This window comes from Sceloporus occidentalis, unplaced genomic scaffold (assembly GCF_023333645.1).
Source record: "Sceloporus occidentalis isolate IW3139 unplaced genomic scaffold, rSceOcc1.0.p SCAF_118, whole genome shotgun sequence".
Classification (NCBI taxonomy): domain Eukaryota; kingdom Metazoa; phylum Chordata; class Lepidosauria; order Squamata; family Phrynosomatidae; genus Sceloporus; species Sceloporus occidentalis.
This window is the reverse complement of record NW_028317098.1, coordinates 1433435-1452997: the sequence shown is the minus strand read 5'-3', so window position 1 is coordinate 1452997 and position 19563 is coordinate 1433435. Positions and strand designations below refer to the sequence as shown.

The 19563-nt window shown below is 41.0% G+C and overlaps 1 protein-coding gene across 2 annotated transcripts in view; it reads left to right on the top strand.

Moving 5' to 3' along the window:
- Positions 1 to 19270, top strand: part of LOC149282341 (membrane-bound glycerophospholipid O-acyltransferase 2) — a 119060-nt gene extending 99790 nt beyond the window's left edge. Inside the window, exons 8-13 of one of the 2 annotated variants that reach the window (XM_089498319.1) lie at positions 1665 to 1857; positions 7828 to 7931; positions 9048 to 9112; positions 12489 to 12621; positions 16326 to 16477; positions 19033 to 19270. In XM_089498319.1, the coding sequence (XP_089354445.1) occupies positions 1665 to 1857; positions 7828 to 7931; positions 9048 to 9112; positions 12489 to 12621; positions 16326 to 16477; positions 19033 to 19270 (885 nt within the window). The remainder of the gene's footprint in view (positions 1 to 1664; positions 1858 to 7827; positions 7932 to 9047; positions 9113 to 12488; positions 12622 to 16325; positions 16478 to 19032) is intronic. The other variant, XM_089498320.1, reaches the window with a different exon arrangement.
- Positions 19271 to 19563: the final 293 nt, after the last annotated feature.

Genomic DNA, 19563 nt, shown 5'->3' with positions numbered 1-19563 from the left:
TTAATTGACCAGGAAAGCCTCCACCCCAAGGAGGACACTTCTGTAAGCCATGCATAAGGCTGGATGCTCTCAGTTAGTCTTTCCATGTATTGGCTGAGCCGTGCAAATGCTGCCTATGAGTGCTTCATTGCTCTTCCTTGAGTGAAGCCAGTCACTTTCAGCAATTGGTTGAGGTTTGACTTAAGAGGCCAGCGGGCAACTGAGATTGCTTTGCTTCTTCCCTCCCTTCCCGATGCAGTTCTTGGGGCAGATTGATAAGTACTGCAAGCACAATGAGTTGAAAATAGAAGTGAAAGCGTTATTTCTTCTCATTGCTAAGTGGTACATGCAATCCAGACTGTTGTATCCCACAATTAACCTTTTGTCAGAAAAAAAATATTGCTTTATTGTATTTTTGTTACATTTTATATTTCTACAAAGTATGCCAGCCTTTCTGAATCTTTTCATCCTGGAGGAACACTTGAAATCATTTTCAGGTCTCAGGGAACTGTTGCATAAAATTATTTTACAGTATCTACAGCTAAAAAGAGGTGTTTTTTTAAAAACAACAACAACAATCTCTTTTGGACCCCTAACTACCTCTCATAGAAGCCTAGAATTTCAGGAAACTCTGGTTGAGAAACCCTGGACTACATACTGCCTAGAGAAGTATGGTTTATGAAAGTGTGAAAAGTGTAGTGTGTGTGCACACGTGCGCATGTGCACACACATACACACACCTTAAAGTCATTTCTGATTTATGATGCCCCTAGGGTGAACTTCTCAAGGGGTTTTCTTGGTAAAATTTATTCATAGGGGTTTGCCTTTGTCTTCCTCTGAAGCTGAAAGAGAGTGACTCGTTCAAGGTGTTTTGGCCGAGTAGTGATTTGAACCCTGTTCTCCAGAGTCCTAGTCCAGTGCTGAAACCACTATGCCATGCCTGCGGTCATGTATATGTATATAAAAGTCATAGGGAGATTCAGCCTGGGCTGCTGCTTAAATATAGAGGAGATGAAGGGATCATTTCTGACTTAGAAAGGGCACTTCTTGTTCAGTGTTGGGATCTATTTTTTTAAGTAGGTGTATATAAATGAGCTTCCCAGTGTATTTGAGATTGTACACCCTACAGTTGTTGATTCTATTTGACCACTCATATCACACTAGGGGGCAAACAGGATTTAAACGAGAGTTAAACTAGAGAAAACCAGGAAATGGCTGATGTTTATCACACAACATTTCCTGGTTTTCTCTAGTTTAACTCTCGTTTAAATCCAGTTTGCTCTCTAGTGTGATAAAGCAGTTAGTCCAGTTGGTGCTTGTCACTCTAGCTAAATGACATGTCCAGAAAAGTGGCAAAAGTGACATGTTTCTGGTGAGTTTGCCTGATGTTGAGGGAGATGTACAAATATCCATTTATGTATTAACTTAAAATGTGAAAATTAAAACTGCTTTTTAAAGTGTGGAAGCCATATGCTTTGCCAGGACACCTTCCATTTCCCCAGCCCCCTAGAGTTGTAAGAGGTTGCAATTAGTACTAGAAAAGTAGTTTAATGTATATTGTGTTCTTTTAAGGAAGCAAAAGTATTAATTGTCCCCACCTGCTCAAATCTTAACAACGTTGATAGCTGGATCATATTCATAGCTTTTAAAAATACTTACAAACTCTTACCTCTTACCTGTTTCAGATAGCTGTGGCGCAGAAACTTGTAGTGTGCGGACTATCCTTATTGTTTCATATGACTATTAGCAAAACATTGCCTGTAGAATACAACATTGATGATCATTTTAGAGCAACAGCGTCACTGCCTACAAGGGTTATCTACTTGTACCTGTCTCTTATGGCAGCTAGACCCAAATACTATTTTGCATGGACTTTGGGTAAGTATTCTTTTTGTACAAATGTTCCTTTACAAGCTGGAGTTGTGTGTTCTGGAGTTTAAATAATCTATTTGAGACAGTGGCCTCTTGTGGATTGAAAAGGAACTGTGTCCATACACATTATTTTGCAAAGATACTGATGATTTATTTCAGTTGGCTTTAAATATAAGTAAGTTGCACACCATCTATGTAACTTGGTGTTATCGATCTTAGAAAACATTTTTTTAATTTTAAAAATTGCATTGTTGATGCATTTTGATTCCATTCATTTTGACATTAAAACAGATGGGTGTTATGTCTCACTGCTGGTGTTGCCAGGATCTTTTTAGATCCTTTATGGAAGCTTTTGAATGGTCACTCTTCTTTTTCATAGACTTAATTTTAAATCTCATGCAGACAGATTAACAAACTGCCCTTGAATGCCTTAATCTCAGGTACTCTCTGAATCCAATGAATCAACTAATGTATGAGGGATAAAATGCCTATGTACCCAAGAGTGTTTGTGGGTGTCACATGAAGACTAGCCTCAAAGATAAGTGCCCAAACACATGTACACATAAGAATAAACATTTCCTTTGAGTAGTTATCAGATCTCCTTGCTTGCAGAAGATGTAATCAGCACAAATAAAATAGAGTGTTTGGAATAATTTCTGCCCCAGCCATTTTTGTCTGTAAAAAAAACATGTACATGGCTGGTGGCTGAAACTTAGGGATTTGATTTACAACTGTCAAAGTACAGATCCTGCAGCAAAACATGGACTGAAGGATGAAAATGTCTTCATAGAATAGAATCATTGATTTGGAAGAGACCACAAAGGCCATCCAGTCCAACCCTCTGCTATGCAGGAACTCTCAATCAAAGCATCACCAACAGATGGTCAGCCTCTGTTTAAAGGAGGAGATGCCACTACTTTCTGAGGGAGTGTGTTCTACTGTCAAACAGCTCTTACTGTCAGGAAGTTATTCCTAATGTTTAGGTGTAATCTCTTTTCCTATAGCTTGCATCCATTTTTCCAGGTCCTATTCTCTGGAATATAATTGGAAGTAAAAGATGGCAGAACTCTGTACTGGTGGCCAAGATATTCAAGTCCCATAGGCTAGAATGGGGCGCATTCCTGCGAGTGTGTATGGGGTGTGCACTGCACACCACATAGGACCAGATCATGAATTACAGTCGCCCCTTGGTTCTCATGGACTTGAGATCCATGGTCTTGAATATTCACAGTGAGACGACCTCCATAAATTTCAATGGGGCACACCCTCACGGGGCACCCCCTGCACACACTCGCAGGAATGCGCCCCATTCTAGCCTATGGGACTTGAATATCAGTGAGTCTCCATTTTCACGGCGGGATCTGGAGCAGCTCCCCCACAGAACCAGTGGGTTGACTGTACTCATATCAAATATAAGATTAAGACTCAAGAAGCAAACAAAACCAGTGATTATACCAAATATGATCTAAATAATATCTCAACAGAATTTACTGGTAACATAAGGAATAGATTTGCACTACTAAGCATAATAGACTGAGAACGAGAGGAATTATGGTCTGAAGCTGGGGACATAATAAAAGAAGAATGGAATCAGACACTTTCAATAAATAAAAAGAAAGAGAAAAAATAGATGACAGAAAAAACACTACACGAAATAAAGAAAAGAAGAAAAACAAAAAGGAGATAGGAACAAACGAAGACTTATGAATACAACAGTACAATGGTTTGTGCAGAAAAATAAAAGAAAATTACTACAATGACCAATGCAGAGAAATAGAAAACAACGACAATAAGGGAAGAACAAGAGGTCTATTTCACAAGATCCAGGAAATCAAAAGAAAATTCAAGCCAAGGACTGGGATGCTCTAAAAATAAAATAATTCAAGACCAGGAAGGAACAAAAAGACGTTGGTTGCAATACACAGAAGAATTTTACAAAAGAGATAACAAAATGAAGGACTTCTGGGAAACCCCTGACCCTGGGAGATTTCTCATTTGCATTTGTTGAGTCTTGATCTTGCTATTTTTCAGGACTGGTAGCCAAACCTTGCTTACTTTAAGGGTTTCCTCTTTCCTGTTGAAATTGTCCAGGTGTTTGTGGATTTCAATGGCTTCCCTGTGCATCCTCTTCAACTCCAAGCTGTCTTGGATGAAACGGGTTATCTAGACCCATTTCAAACTGGCTTCAGGACAGGCTTTGGGGTTGAGACTGCCATGGTTGCCTTGACCAACGATCTGCGTCTGAGCATCGACAGGGGCAGTGTGACCCTGTTGGTGCTTTTAGACCTCTCAGCGGCTTTTGATACGATAGATCATGGCATCCTCTTGGACCGCCTGAGGGGGCTGGGAATTGGAGGCACTGCATTGCAGTGGTTCCGTTCCTTTCTCTCGGGTAGATCCCAGAGGGTGCTGCTCGGGGACAGTTGCTCCAGTAAAACGGAGCTCACCTGTCGTGTCCCACAGGGTGCTATTCTGTCCCCGATGTTATTTAACATCTGTATGAAGCCGCTGGGTGAGATCATTCGGAGTTATGGAGCTGGGTGTTACCAGTATGCCGATGACACCCAAATCTATTTCTCCATGTCTCGTTCGTCGGCCTTGAATTCTGATGGCGTCTCCTCTCTCAATGAATGTCTTCGGGCAGTAATGGACTGGATGAGGAAAAACAGATTGAGGCTAAATCCAGACAAAACGGAAGTGCTCACGATAGTGGCCCCGAAACCAAGAATTGGGTTGCAACCTCCAGTCCTGGACGGGGTCACACTCTCCGTCAAGGACTGCGTTCGCAGTCTGGGGGTGCTCCTTGACTCGTCGCTCCTGATGTCGAACCAGGTAAATGCGACAGGAGTGCCTGTTATCAGCTTCGGCTGATACACCAGCTGCGCCCTTTTCTGGAAGTAAGGGATCTGGAGACTGTTGTGCACGCGCTGGTAACCTCACGTCTAGACTTCTATAATGCGCTCTACATGGGGCTACCCTCGTGCTTGGTCCAGAAACTGCAACTAGTACAGAATATGGCAGCCAGAGTAATTTCTGGAACATCCAGGAGTGAACATATTACCCCGGTTCTAAAGTCCCTCCACTGGCTGCCCATTAGCTTCCGGACCCAGTACAAGGTGTTGGTTATCACCTTTAAAGCCCTAAATGGCTTGGGTCCAAGCTGTCTCCGGGACCGCCTTCTCCCCTACAATCCTCCCCGCGCACTCCGCTCCTCTGGGAGAGGCCTACTTCAGCCACAAAAATCTAGGCTTTCGACTACCTCCCAGAGGGCATTTTCCATCGTCGCCCCCAGACTGTGGAACGGCCTGCTGGATGAGATCCATCTACTTACATCCTTAGACAGCTTTAAAAAGGCTGTTAAGACGGATCTCTTCCAGCAGGCCTTCCCGGAATAGAGAACCCGGCCTTAGAAAAACGTCTGGGAAAGATACTGCTGCTCCCACTGATTGTTTGTTGGTATGATGTTGTTGGCCTTCTGGTTAGTTTTTAACTTGTATGTTTGTTTGTTTGTTGTTGTTTTTTGTTCTGTTTTTTTAAATATTGCATTGGATTTAATACTTTTTTAAGGAGGGGAGGGTACCAGGGATTTTATATGTTTTGTATTTTTAATTTTGTTAGCCGCCCCGATTGTTCTCAGTGGGCGGGATACAAATAATAATAATAATAATAATAATAATAATAATTATTATTATTATTATTATTATTATTCATCCTGACAAGGCAGTGGTTGGCCTGGTCCAAAATTTCAGTGTTTTCAAACAGTATTTTATGCCCAGGATGGTTTGTGGCATGTTCTGCTACTGCTGTTTTTTCTGGCCAACCCAGTCTGCAGTGTCTCTTGTGTTCCTTGATTCTTTTCTGGGCCTGGCAGCCTTTCTGATGTCTGAGCTGGAATAACCATTAGCCCAGTTAGAGCCCAGTTCAGGTGCTTCAGTTCATCTTGCAAGAAGTGGGGTTCGCAGATGCATTTTGCCTGGTCTACCAGTGTTTTGATTGTGCTTCTTTTTTGTCCTGGGTGATAGTTGGAGTTCTTGTGCAGGTATGTGTAGGTATGTTTCTGTATACTGTGTGACCCAAACATTGGTTCGGTTTGCAGATGACTAGGACATCCAAGAATGGCAATGTTCCTTTTCTTTTTCTTTTTCCACTATGGAAATCCTCTTTTGCAGACCCTCCTACCCTAAGGCCTGCCATTAGCAACAGAACAATACACTTGCAAATCACTCCTGCATTTCCAGATCATACAATATATATACCCAACTCCTTTCCAGGCAAGCATTCTCTGAAGATGCTAGCCACAGATGCTAGCGAAACGTTGGGAAGAAACTCTTCTAGAACATGGCCACATAGCCCGAAAAACCCACAAAAAACTATGATATGAAACATTTTTGTTTTCCTGGCTTAGCTATATCTTGAAGTCAATTTTTATTTTTATTTTGCTTTGATAGAACTTATTCTATTGTTAGTCCCAACTACAATTGACCCATTGAATCACTGCTAACCTGTATGTCAGTACTACAGAGCTTATCACATTAACAAATATGCTGATTTACCTCTTCCGGCTTGAATTGAGGATCTGGGATGCCTCCGGATGTTATCATATCTAAATCATCGCTTATCTAGCCAGGATGCAACTTCTGTTAAGGAGCTTCCAACTTCAAAAATTGGGTGGCTGAGTGAGGCTTCAACCTGGGATGCATCTGGGTAGCGGCATCCTGGTTAGATCGGTGGCGATTTAGATATGATAACATCTGGGGGCATCCCAGATTCTGAATTCAAGACGGAAAAGGTAAGCTTGTTTATTTGTTAATGCGATAAGCTCCTACATGTAACTTTGATTAATTTAAGGATTCTGATTGAGTTATCTTAGTAATTCTGGGGGGGAAAAGAGTTTTGAGTCCTTATGAGGCAAAAAAGATAAATGACTTATTTCAGATAACAATGGCGGGATACAAACCGCCATATAGTACGTATTCTATACGTACTAGGGTTAGGAAGGGGCAGTGCTTCCGCACCCCCCTAACCCTAGTACGTATAGAATATGTACAACATGGCGGCGCCCCTTCCACATGGGGGCCGCCATGTTTACGTACTGGACGCATAGCGTCCAGACATGTCGCGGCGCCTATGATGTCGCGAATGCGCCAGCGGCGCCTCACGACGTCATAAAGGCGCCGCAAAAAGAAGCTCCGAAATGGAGCTTTTTTGCTCTGCACGGTTTGGCTGCTGCAGCTCCTGCGCAGAGCAAATGGCGCCGGCAGGAGACCGCCGCAAAGCAGCGGTCTGTATCCCGCCATAGTATATTCTGATGTGAAAGTCTGGTATTGGCAGCCTGAACTAATGCTGTGCTGGTGCTGTGTCTTGAGTGATGTGCAATATCCTTCAATTTTCCCTGCAGTTCTTAATGCATTTACAAAACAAAACGCCATGAAAAATCCAGCTCCAGAGGAGGTCTCAGCTGTATAAAGTCAGCTTTCATTGTGGACAAGGGATTGTTGTTCTCCCTTTTCTGTTGCCTTAGGGTCTTCAGGCAGCAGAAATCCAGTATTTGAGAGCAGAAATATCACAAAGATTTAGTACGTGTTGTTCATAGCTAAAGTAGTGGTGGAGGAACTCTTGTCTCTATGGATGTAGAAAGAAAGCTGTATTAGTAGTGGCAGAACTGTTTTATACTATTATTCCATTAGATGTTAAGATCTCCACTGGATGGTGTATATGGTTATCTATTTTAAAAAGAGTGTAGAGCATCTGAGGCATCTGAGGAAATAGACTGAAATCTGCCAAAGCTCATGCTGCCAACGTCTTTCTTTCAGTTAGTCTCAAAGGTGCTACAAGATCTCCTACATACTGATTCTACAGACTAACACAGCTATAACTTTGTATTTTAGAAAAATAATTAAAATGCAAAGCTTATTTTATATAATTTTATAAGACACTCAACAGGTTCTTACAACCCATTTTCTTCTTTCATTGCAGCAGATGCAATTAATAATGCAGCTGGGTTTGGTTTTAGAGGCTATGACAAAAATGGAGTCTCACAGTGGGATTCAATTTCAAATCTACGGATTCTACATATAGAGGTTGGTCATCAATCTTCTGAAAATATTAATAGAAAATAAAATGTTGAGCTCCAGAATGCTGTGTTTTTGTCAGCTCTCCTTTGGTATAATATCTGCTTTAGGGATGAATTGCACATAATTTGGAATATGAGTTGCTGAATCATAGGTGTGAAACGGATGGGCATGAAAGAGTGGAATCAAGCCCCAATCAGTGCAGGACTGTGATGACCAGGATGCCTGCTCTGAAACTGGGCTGCTGCTATGGTCCCAAATGAGCTGCTAGCATGGAGCAGATTTTCCCTGCTCTTTTTGTTGATGGCCTTAAGCTGCCTTAGGCAGCCTCAGAGCAGCTTCTGGCCACTCTGAGGCTGTGTGTGTGTGCACTCCCTGACGCTGAAGTGGCTGGAGGCTGTTGTATTTGCCCAGTCTTTCTGGTCAGAGTCACCACTCCATTAGGCATAGAGATGGGCATTCTGCTTACTGAAACTAACACAAAATGGCTAGTGGTCATTCTTCCTGACTGGTCACTGGTTGTTGACTGTCTCCTGTTCTCCACTTTACTTGGTAACCTAAAACAGATGGCTTGCATTGTTTGACACCAGAAGAAACAGCAATGCTTCATTCCTTTCCATGTACCCTCTGCAAAGAAAGAGCACTGTGTACATAGGAAATGTCTTCCCCTTCAGTGGAGCTGATGTGGAAGGATCCTTTCACTTTTTTTGAAATATTCAGAAAGGATTGATTCAAGACTCCTCCATTCAGGGACACATGTGAATTGATCACTGTTGCCAGATTTTCAGTTTATCAGAGGTTCAAAATGTGTGTGTGTGTGTTGAAAAAGAAGTGTTATACAGAGGCAAATATAAATGAGGGAGCAGCACCTTTGGCAGCTTCTCTTTTATCTCATGAAAATCCATTCTTTGAGGGAATTTTAAACAAATATAGTTGTCATATTGCTCACCAATTTCTCTTTCCACACTACTACAAAACCTTTAATCTTGCCCAAGATTAAAGAGTTCTGAACTTGTCAAGGAAAAAAGTAGTCAAAACAAACAGAAAATAAAGGAAAATTTGTCTATATCTCTTTTAAACTAGCAAACTTTACTAATATAAAATAATGGTGTGTTAATTTTACAGTTTTCAACGAGTTTCAAGATGTTTCTTGATAACTGGAATATCCAGACAGCTCTATGGCTAAAAAGGTACCTTTTCTATTTCTTATTAGCTTTCACTGGAGGTTCTTGGGAGAATAGCTTTGCTGGATGATAAGAATAATTTGGTATAAATTATCCAAGCTGCTGACCTGTTACATGGGGCAGATTGAGAGGTTGATACCTACTGTGAATGATCATTTTCAGGAGGGCAGAAGGAACAATCTACAACCATTGGGATATTCCCTTGTGCCAGATGATTAATGCAGGAGACCAAAATTCCAAAACATTTCATCTATTGCCCCCTTCTGTCTCCCCTTCAAGTTTTTTTTCTCCTGCCTTTTGAGCTAGCTGAGAATTTCTCTCTCTCAATTTCTAGAACATAAAATATAACTTAAACTAAAACCAATTAGGTGTGAAATAATAGCTAATAGAATGTGACCCTCTGCAGGAGACTTGATAAAGAAAAAGAGAAAAAATTCCTGACTCAGATGGGGACAGAAAAGTTCTGTGCCCCATCAGAGAAAAATAAAACATTTCTGGAGGAGGAATCCACCACTAAACCCATTTAGCTGCAAGCGTACAAGCTGCAGAGCAAGAAAATATAAATAAAAATATTTCTTTCATTCAGTTGGGCGTTGAGAGGCGTACCTCTGATCAGGCTGCAGAATCCATTTTAAAGAAAATTTTCCTGTCGTTGAGCAAGAGCAATATGGAGGGACGTTCACCTCATCAGCGCTCAGATTCAAAAACCACAGTGGTAAGATGTAAATTAATTACTTTGGAAAAGGCCAAAAAAAGTTTAAAAGGATAAGAATAGGGAGAAAATAAAAGCAAAAGATCTAGTCTCCCTAGATGGAGAAGCGGAGTTCAGTCAAAGTAAAAACTGCAACTCTAGTTGCCACTTTGAATTGGAGAATTCCAGACAGAAGGGAACAACAGAAGGGAAGAGAGCTTTGAGCTGCCCAGAAAAGGCTGCAATGTTACGCACACACACACGTGTGTGTGGTTTGCGTGACAGCAGGAGCAGCAATGGCAAAACTTTATCACTCCCAGTGGAGAAAATCAGTCCTTTAATTACACTGCACGCATCTGAGGCTGCATCTACACTGCAAAATTAATGCAATTTGACACAGCTTTAACTGCTATTGTTCAATGCTATGGCATTCTTGCGATTTGTAGTTTTGTGGAATATTTAGCCTTTTCTGTCAGAGAGCTCTGGTGCCACAACAAACTACAAATACTAGGATTCCTTAGGATGGAGCTATGGCAGTTAAAGCAACATATCAGCAGAGCACATTGTTTCCATTCAGCAACAACCATATGATATTTCTGCAATAAAAAAGCATAGCCGAGAAAGTAATTAATGTGGAGAAGGAAGCAAGGCTACAAAATACTTTCACTGATCAATGTTTGTCAACTGCAATGAATTTGAATAACATGATTAATCTAATGTAATTGATGTCTCAGACAAATTTAAACAAACTGAATTTGAAGCATGATAATTTATTTTTAATGAATTTAGAAATGGTATTTGGTGTAGAAGAGAAATATTCCTCAGAAAAAGACTAATGTCCACAAAAACATCAGCTGACATCACAGGGGCAAAAGTCTAATCAAACAGGTGTAATAAAACTAATGAAAGGCACAGAGAAAACAAAAGATGTCTCCCTCAAAGATACTTTCAGTATTAAAAATAATTAAAATAAAATTAATGAAATGTCATACAGAATCAGAAGGGGAAGACCTAACCTCTCAGGAAATAGAGTTAGGAGGTTAGGAAAAAAGATTCAGATTTGGATGACATGCAATCTTCAAATGGGGAATCTGTAACAGAACAAAATAAAATTAGATCATTTGAAGTTGACTTTCAGAGCACCACTTTAAAAGGAAGAGAGTAAATACTCTGATCACCAGGTATTTGGTAGGATTTCCTTCCAGGAGCCAAGTCCATGTATGGAAGAGACTAAAGCCCAGATCTCAAGTTCCAAACACCAGATGCACATTTTTCCTTATGGGAGCACATAGGCCATGGCTTCTGCCTTTTGAAGGAAAGAGAAGAATCACTGTGGCAGCTCAAGCAGGAAGAATACATTCCTGGTGCCTGGGCCTTTTAAACCTCACAGGTTTTTAAAAAATCATTTCTGTTTTTGGATGCTCAAATCTGGGATCCCAAACCTTTAGCTAACAAGGGCTGTCTGTACAGAATCATTATTAGCTTTGTTTCATCAGAGAACTGTAGGTTTCAGGGTCACTGAATCAATGATTTCATGATGGTTGAAAAGTTGCAGTTATTTGTGCTATGGTTGTTTACACACACCAAGACCACAAGAAGTCTGAGCTCATTTGACAAGGTCAGTGGCAAATACAGTGGCTTTCATAGTTTCATGTTCGTTAGAAGAAGCATGTAAAGCAGTAGGATGGAAAGAGCCACTAAGATTTATCAGACATTATAATGTGGCCAAATTTAAGGCATGGCAGGCAGCATTTGAGTGAACTGTTTTATAAGCAGTAGTTGAAAAATCAAGCAGCCTTTCCTGCCTGTGAAGGGTTTGGCTTGAGCATATCCCAGTGGTTGATCCTTCAGCTCCCCTGAAAATGAGAGGTTGATAACTGTAGGAAGGCTGAGGGATCAATCCAGCCCCACCTATGGCTATGGATGTAACACAACAACAATACAAAAAACCACAAACAATCAAATAAAACAAAAACAGTCCGTCATTTTCTATCTACTTTAATCCATTATTTGAGTAATTTTTAAAGGCAATATGATAAAACTGAAGGGGAGACAGAAAGGGGCAAAGCATTAAATGATTTGGAATTTTTCTCTCCTGCTTTAAGCAGCTAGTGCGAGAGGATATCCCAGTGATTGTAGATTGCTCCTTCAGCCTTTCTAGAATGATCATTTACAGTTGGTATCAACTTCTCAATCTACCCCATGTAACCAGTCATCAGCTTGGATAATTCATACCAAAAAGATGTAGAGGGTATTCCGAATCTCCAAAAACCATTTTTTCAATAAAAAATTAATATATTGATGACTTTTTCTTGTAGTCAAAAATTATCTCAGACAGGGCAGTCTGTTTTTCAAAGGGTACGTATGTTCAGCATGTGGTGAGATACAATGGACTGTGAAGTCAAAGGTTTTCATGGCTGGCATCCATAGTTTTTTGTGGGTTTTTCAAGCTATGTGGCCATGTTCTAGAAGAGTTTATTTCTGACATTTTGCCAGCATCTGTGGCTGGCATCTCTTCTAGAACATGGCCACATAGCCCCCAAAACCCACAAAAAACTATACAATGGACTGTTTCTCTGGTATCCTCTTTGAAATTCTGAGTGATGAAAAAATTGAATTATACCTGGTTAGTCTTGAAGTACACTACCTCCTTTCCCTCACACATGGTATATTTTTTCTCTGAATTTTTAGAGTATGCTATGAACGAGCCTCCTTCAGTCCAACAATACAAACCTTCATCTTGTCGGCCATTTGGCATGGAGTGTATCCTGGATATTATTTAACATTTTTAACAGGGGTACTAATGACACTTGCAGCACGAACTGTAAGTATTTCTGATTTTCATGATGATGATGATGCCACCTTTTTTCTAGTAATGGGACTCAAAACAGTTTACAGTTTATTAAAAATAATACAATACAGATTAAAAACAAAAAATGTAAATGTTATTTTAGAAATAAACAGTCTGTAGAATTGAAACTGTTTAACAATTCATTAAAGCACTACATAAAAATCAACAAAGCAGCACAGCACAGCACAGCATCATACAGTCAGCCCTCCATATCCACAGATTCTTTAGCCACTGATGCAAGCATCCATGGCTTACAGATTATATATATATATATATATATATATATTGCAAAAAGCAAATTTTGCCATTTTATATAAGGGGCACCATTTTCCATTGAATTTAATGGAATTTGAGTATCCATAGATTTTCGTGTCTTGGAAACAACCCAAAGTGGATACCAAGGGCCCACTGTAAGACCATTTTACAGTCAATTTCTAAATGATGGAATAAGGAGGGGTGTTCCAAAGTCCAGGAGCAGCCATCAGGAAGGGCCTGAGAAGGTAGTAGTACAAGGAAAAGAGCCTCTCCAAAATACCTTAGAGCTCTAATAGTCTTATATGGGGACGTATGATCCTTCAGATAGCCTGGACCTGAGCCTCATAGGATTTCATCACCCTCAGTTTGTGTACTGTGTCTTGAAATGTATCTGCAGCCAATGGAGCTGTTGCAACAAGGGAGTTGTGTGCTCCCTGTAGCCAGCCCCATTTAACAGTCTGGTTTCAGTTCTTTGGACCAGATGAAGTTTAAAACACTATTCAAATGCAGCCCAATGCAGAATAATAATAATAATAATAATAATAATAATAATAATAATAGTTTTATTTATATTGCCCCGCCTCTCCCTCCGGATCGAGGCGGGTTTACAACCTGATAAAACCATAAATACAATCATAAAATGCAATACCATAAAATACAATACTTAAACTACAATCACAATCCAGGAACAGTAAAAATTCCAAACATGCTACAGTGGTCAATTACAGGGAATCAATCTGATAGATAACATGGTGTCTTAATCAGGATCAGGAGGGTATGCCTGCCGGAAGAGCTCCGTCTTGACACCCCTCCTGAAAGTGTCCAAGATGGTAGTTAGACGGATCTCTTCCGGCAGGCTATTCCACAATTAAGGGGCAACAGCAGTGAAAGTTCTTTGAGATGCTATACACAATCTGGTGGCTTGTATTTCCAGAAAGTTTTTCCTGAAACTCTCAAAATGTGGGGCGGATTGTGTAGGAAGAGGCGTTCCAGCAAGTAACTTGGGCCCAAGCCATGTAGGGCTTTAAAGATAACAACCAACACCTTGTACTGTGCCCGGAAGCTAATTGGTAGCCAGTGAAGTGATTTTAGTACCGGTGTAATGTGGTCAAATCTAGATGTATTGGTGACCAGTCTGGCTGCCATATTTTGAACTAACTGAAGATTCCGAACTTGGTACAAGGGTAGCCCCATGTAGAGCGCATTGCAGAAATCAAGACGAGAGGTTACCAGTGCGTGTACCACTCTTCAAGGTCCCTCTGTTCCAGACAGGAACCTATCGCTAGCACCTCCATTTTCTCTGGATTCAGCTTGAGTTTGTTTTCCCTCATCCAGCCCATTTCTGACTTAAGGCAGGCATTCAGAGGGGAGACACCATCCTCCGTTACTGCAACAGTCAGAGACATAGAGAAATGGATTTGAGTGTCATGTGCATATTGATAACACCGCGCCCCATGTCTCCGGATGATGTCTCCCAGCGGTTTCATGTAGATATTAAACATCATGGGGGACAGGATGGCGCCTTGAGGAACGCCAGATGTCAGCTCTCTTATTGAAGAGCTACTGTCCCCCAGCACCACCATCTGGGACCTGCCCAAGAGGTAGGAACGGAGCCACTGGAGTGAAGTGCCCCCGATACCTAACTCCCTTAGGCAATCCAAAAGGATGCCATGGTCGATGGTGTCGAAAGCCACTGAGATGTCCAAAAGCACCAGCAGGGCCACACTACCCCTGTCAGTGCTCAGACGGAGATCATTAACCAAGGCGACCATGGCTGTCTCAACTCCGTATCCAGCCCTAAAGCCAGTTTGAAATGGGTCTAGATAATCGGCTTCATCCAAGACAGCTTGGAGTTGCAAGGCAACTGCCCTCTCGATCACCTTGCCCAAGAATGGTAAAAGGGAGAACACATTAGAGAAATCCAGATGGGATGTAACTAAGGGATGTATCACTGTGGGTAGCTCTGACATTTTGAGGAGCAGGTTCAGGCCATGCCTGAATGGGCCAAATAACACGTCATTCCCCCGTTCTCATGGCGAGCAGTCTGGACAACAAAGGGCCCAATCCCCAATTCTGGTGCAAAATGTCTGGGTAATGTACAGCCAGTTCAGCACTTAAGCCACAGTATACCACCCTTAAACCAAATTTTAAAAAGTCATGGTTTGCTCTGGATCTTCCCAGAAAATCCTGGCCCCGCAGAGCAACTCTGGATGGCTGTTTACAATACATCTCGCTATGCTGCCTACTGGTGTGAGTCACTCCCTCTGAGGTCAGAATGAGGCATCCAGCCATGAGATCAATGCTGGGCACCTGCCTTTCTGCCTCATAGGGAACAACTTGAGGGGGCAGTGGGCATCACAGTAGGTCATGCATATGAACAGCTGCCTGCCGTCGCTCCAGAGTGCCCACGTACCAGGGACACTAAGGCTGCTTCAAGGCCAGAATACTCTGAGCTGCTGCTGGAGTATTCTGACCTATGTCAACACAGACATAGATCATGCACTATAACTGTGTAGATTCAAAGCCACTGGTAGTGTTGTTGTTATTTATTGTATTTATACATATACACTGCTCTTTAGAAATGCTAGAGTGGCTTACAAATTGTTAATTAGACAGTTCCCTGCCCTCAGGCTTACAATCTAAACAGACATGACACAAAAGGAGAAGGGAATGGCAGTGAGAAAGGGGATCATGTCCAGTGGTTCTTCTCCCCATCTCAGGCCAGGGCCATAGCAGATGAATGGAGGGAGAGCCCTTCTTCTATCTCTGGGCTAGGTCTGTTGGAGCTATGCCTGCCTCTTCTCTCCCTCTGATGCTAAAACACCCTCTCTGCCTCTGAGGAAGGCAATGGCAAACCCCCTCCAAACAAATATTGCAAAAAAACAAACAAAAACTCAGTGATATAGGTTTGCCTTACAGTCACAGTATGTGAAAAATATCTTGAACACATACAACAACAATACAGTTCCTATGTCTTTTCGTTTGCATTGCAAGTTTCAGAGGTGTGACATCAAAATATTTTGTAATCTGCCCATTAGTCCCAGAATGGGTAGCTGAAGTCAGTTCACATCAAAAAGTAAATTCCATAAGCGTTCTTAGTTACGACTCTAAATTGAGAATGAGCAACAAAGCCAGACCTGATGTTAAAAGAGCTTTACTGTTAACATCAACATAGTGTAGGTGGTCAGTGAAAATGACTGGCAAGGACAGTGTCTTCTGTTAAAGTCATGGTAGAATTTAAAAATAAATAGGAGAACCAAAATACCAGTAGTGTGAAGATGTCTGTAGCAGAATACTGAAGAATTCTGTTTGGTTGCGTCTAAAATTTTGTTTCTTGTAAAATGTGTAAAGCTGCTACATGTTCTATAAAGATATTACAATTCTCTTACTTAATAAGTATTTGGTGTTATTGTTTTTTTTAGATTAGAAAAAATATTAGGCACCTCTTTATTGACTCTCCATCCATTAAATTATGTTACGATATCATGACATGGATGACAACTCAAGTAGCAATAAGTTATACAGTTGTACCATTTGTACTTCTCTCTGTAAAACCATCTTACATGTTTTACAGGTAAGTTGACACTACGTCTTTTTAAAAACAAGATTTTTCAAGTTATTTATTCTTGTTTCCTGACAACTGAACAACTGAACTTTGATTCCATGTGTATAGAATTGCATGTAATATTTAGTGTTTGGAATCTGGAAACTGTTGTGGCACATAAAATAATGGGCCTTCCCTTTTTCTGGGCAACACAGCTGTGGGACAATTTTCCCTCCAGGTAAACAAAGAGTTAATGACATGAGGGGGGGTATGTTACATTTTATGGGGGTCAATGTCATGAAAGTGTCAGAGGTCATGAGACAACTGCCCAATGGGATGGCCAGTTAGATAGTGGTAAAGTGATAAAAAGCCTCAGATGACCATGAGGCAAAAAGAAAAACAAACTGTCTTATTAAAAAGATTGTATGTACAGCACTGTGCAAATTTACAGCGCTATATAAACAACAACAACAACAATAATAATAAGAGGGACAAAAGGGCTATGTGCCTGCTGCAGTCTTCGGGGGGCATGGGTTCAAATCCCACCACTGCCACCATGTCATAAGCCTCATGGGTCCCCTCTTGTTTCTGCTTGAGAAGGTTGGGACCCCATGAGGGCATGTAAACATATCTGCCACCATCAACTGATTTTTGACTCCCCCTTTTCTGGTGATTCAGTGGGAAATTATTGAGGAGTCTGGCTTGTGCTTTCCACCTGATTGTGCAGGTAAACACACACCCATACCAACCAATGCATGTGAAAGAATGTGAGAGACATCCTTTAAAAAAAAAGCTTTATTCTAAGCAAGAAATCTACATTAGAAAAGGATATCTTTCTTCATAAAGGGCACCTTTCCTTCAGGTACACTTGGAGAAGTTACAAGTTACAGAATAGTATAGATCATATTTAGCCGAGATCAAAAAATAAGATTAAGCCCTGAAGTGGCTAAATTAAACATTCCCTAGCTACTCATGACTGGAGTTCTGGGATGCTAGATGTTCTAGGAGTCTGGATGCTCTGCCCATTCTCAACGAAGCTGCCCATAGATGTGGCAGACAGCCATTTTGTCCCTCTTTGTTCTTTTTGCCTCATGGCCATGTCAGGGTTTTGTTTTTTTTTAATCACTTTTCTTTGGAAGCATCTCGAACCTCTGTCTAACTGACCATCCCATTGGGCTGTTGTTTCTCATGACCTGTGATTCCTTCATGATGTTGACACCAATAAAACATTATCTAATCTCATCATATTATTAACCCTTCATTTACCTGGAAGGAAGACTGCCCCTCAGTTTTGTTGCCTTTCATTGTCCACTCTCAAGTGACAGTTCCTTCCCACTTCTTTTTGATGGTAATAATTTTCTTCCTCCTTTTTATTGTTGGCTGTTCAATAAAGTTTTACATTTATTTGCATACATACCTTGTATTGTAGCATGATACTCCCGCCTCCAGGTATCAATAGCTTTCTAGTCATCCGTATGTGTGATTCACACAAACTACAAAGGAGGACAGGTTGCTTATCTGTAACTGTGGCTCCATACAGACAGGCCAAAATAAAGCTGCTTCAGGTCACTTTGGAGGTATGCTGTTTAAATGATGCATGTGTCCTAAGAGTCTGGAAGCTGCGCCAAAGCTGTGCTCCCGTCCTTAGGACTGGATCATGGCTTTCGCGTGGCTTCTGGACTCTTAAGATACATACATCATTTAAACAGCATACCTCTAAAGTGACCTGAAGCAGCTTTATTTTGGCCTGTCTGTATGGGGCCTGTGTTTCTTCAAATGATCCTCTGTGAATTCACACAGGCCTGCTCACCCTCCCCGCAGTATGTGTCCTTCCTCTTGGACCTTTGGATCCTTTGGAACTAAACCTAACAGCCGGGATTAGGGGTTATACTGTATATAGATTTGGCAGGACTAGTGTCAAAATTCAGGCCTAGCTATTGTAGTAGGTTTGGCATATGCTCTGCGCAGGCGCAGTAATTTCACAGATGACCACTCAAAGAAATAGTTATAGGTAAGCAACCTGTCCTTCTGAGCTCAGCTCTTTACAACAACTTTTGTATAGGCAGTGATGCCAGTACAGTCAGCCCTTTTTATCCATGGATTGAACCATCCATGCCTGGAAAATATTTTTAAAAAGCTTAAAGTCCTATTGGAAAACATTGATTTTGTCATTATGTATAAGGAATACCATCTTACAACCCTGTTGTATTTAATGGGACTTGAGCATCCATGGATTTTGGTGACCATGGAGGGTCCTGAAACCAAACCCTGTGGAGACTAAGTGCCCACTGTATTTCTGCTATCTTCTTGCCTCACAAAGCTCCTTCCTTGCACTTCTGGAGATGGAGAAGCCTTCTCAGGTTGGATGGGAAGATCCCTTACATTCGCTGTCTTCAAGACAAAAGTCACAGTTTGAACCATCCAAATACAGCTCAAAAAAGATAGCTGGACTAATAAAATATACAATAATAAGGTCATTTACACAGAACAGTATGTAGTACATATAGCATATTTTCTGACTGAAAAGTAGATGTTGAAGTGTGATTATAATGACCAGGGATTTTTATTTTTATTTCTTTGCCTAGCTCCTGTTATTTCTGCCTCCACATTGCCTGCATGTTGGTGTTGTTAATATTCCCAGTGAAAAGAACTCAAAAAGGAGATAAAGAACAAGAAAGCCCCCGGCCCTCTCGGTCAAAAAAGCAAGATGATGGTGATGAAGAAGAAGAAAAAAGCATTCTGGGACATAATAGCAATTCAGTGGCAAATAGTTTCAATCAGAAAAGAGAATTCATCTGCAGAAATACAGCAACAAATCAATGATTCAAGATGCTACGGTGGATATATTTTATATTTTCAAAGCCCATTTATAGCACCTTTTAAAGGGGTTTGTATTTGTCTGCAAAGATGGTTAGTAAGAAAAGAATGCTATGTCTCTAGAGAATATTGAATACACTAGTAAGAATGGAAACAAAGCAAATTAACCTCTGCCGTGCCATGTTCCTGTGGATCATGCCTTATATGAAAATATTCACCATTATTTCAATGGGCACTCAGGACTTAACAGCGTATGTCCATTGGGTCATTGGTGTGCCCCTTTGTTGAATGTACGTTGT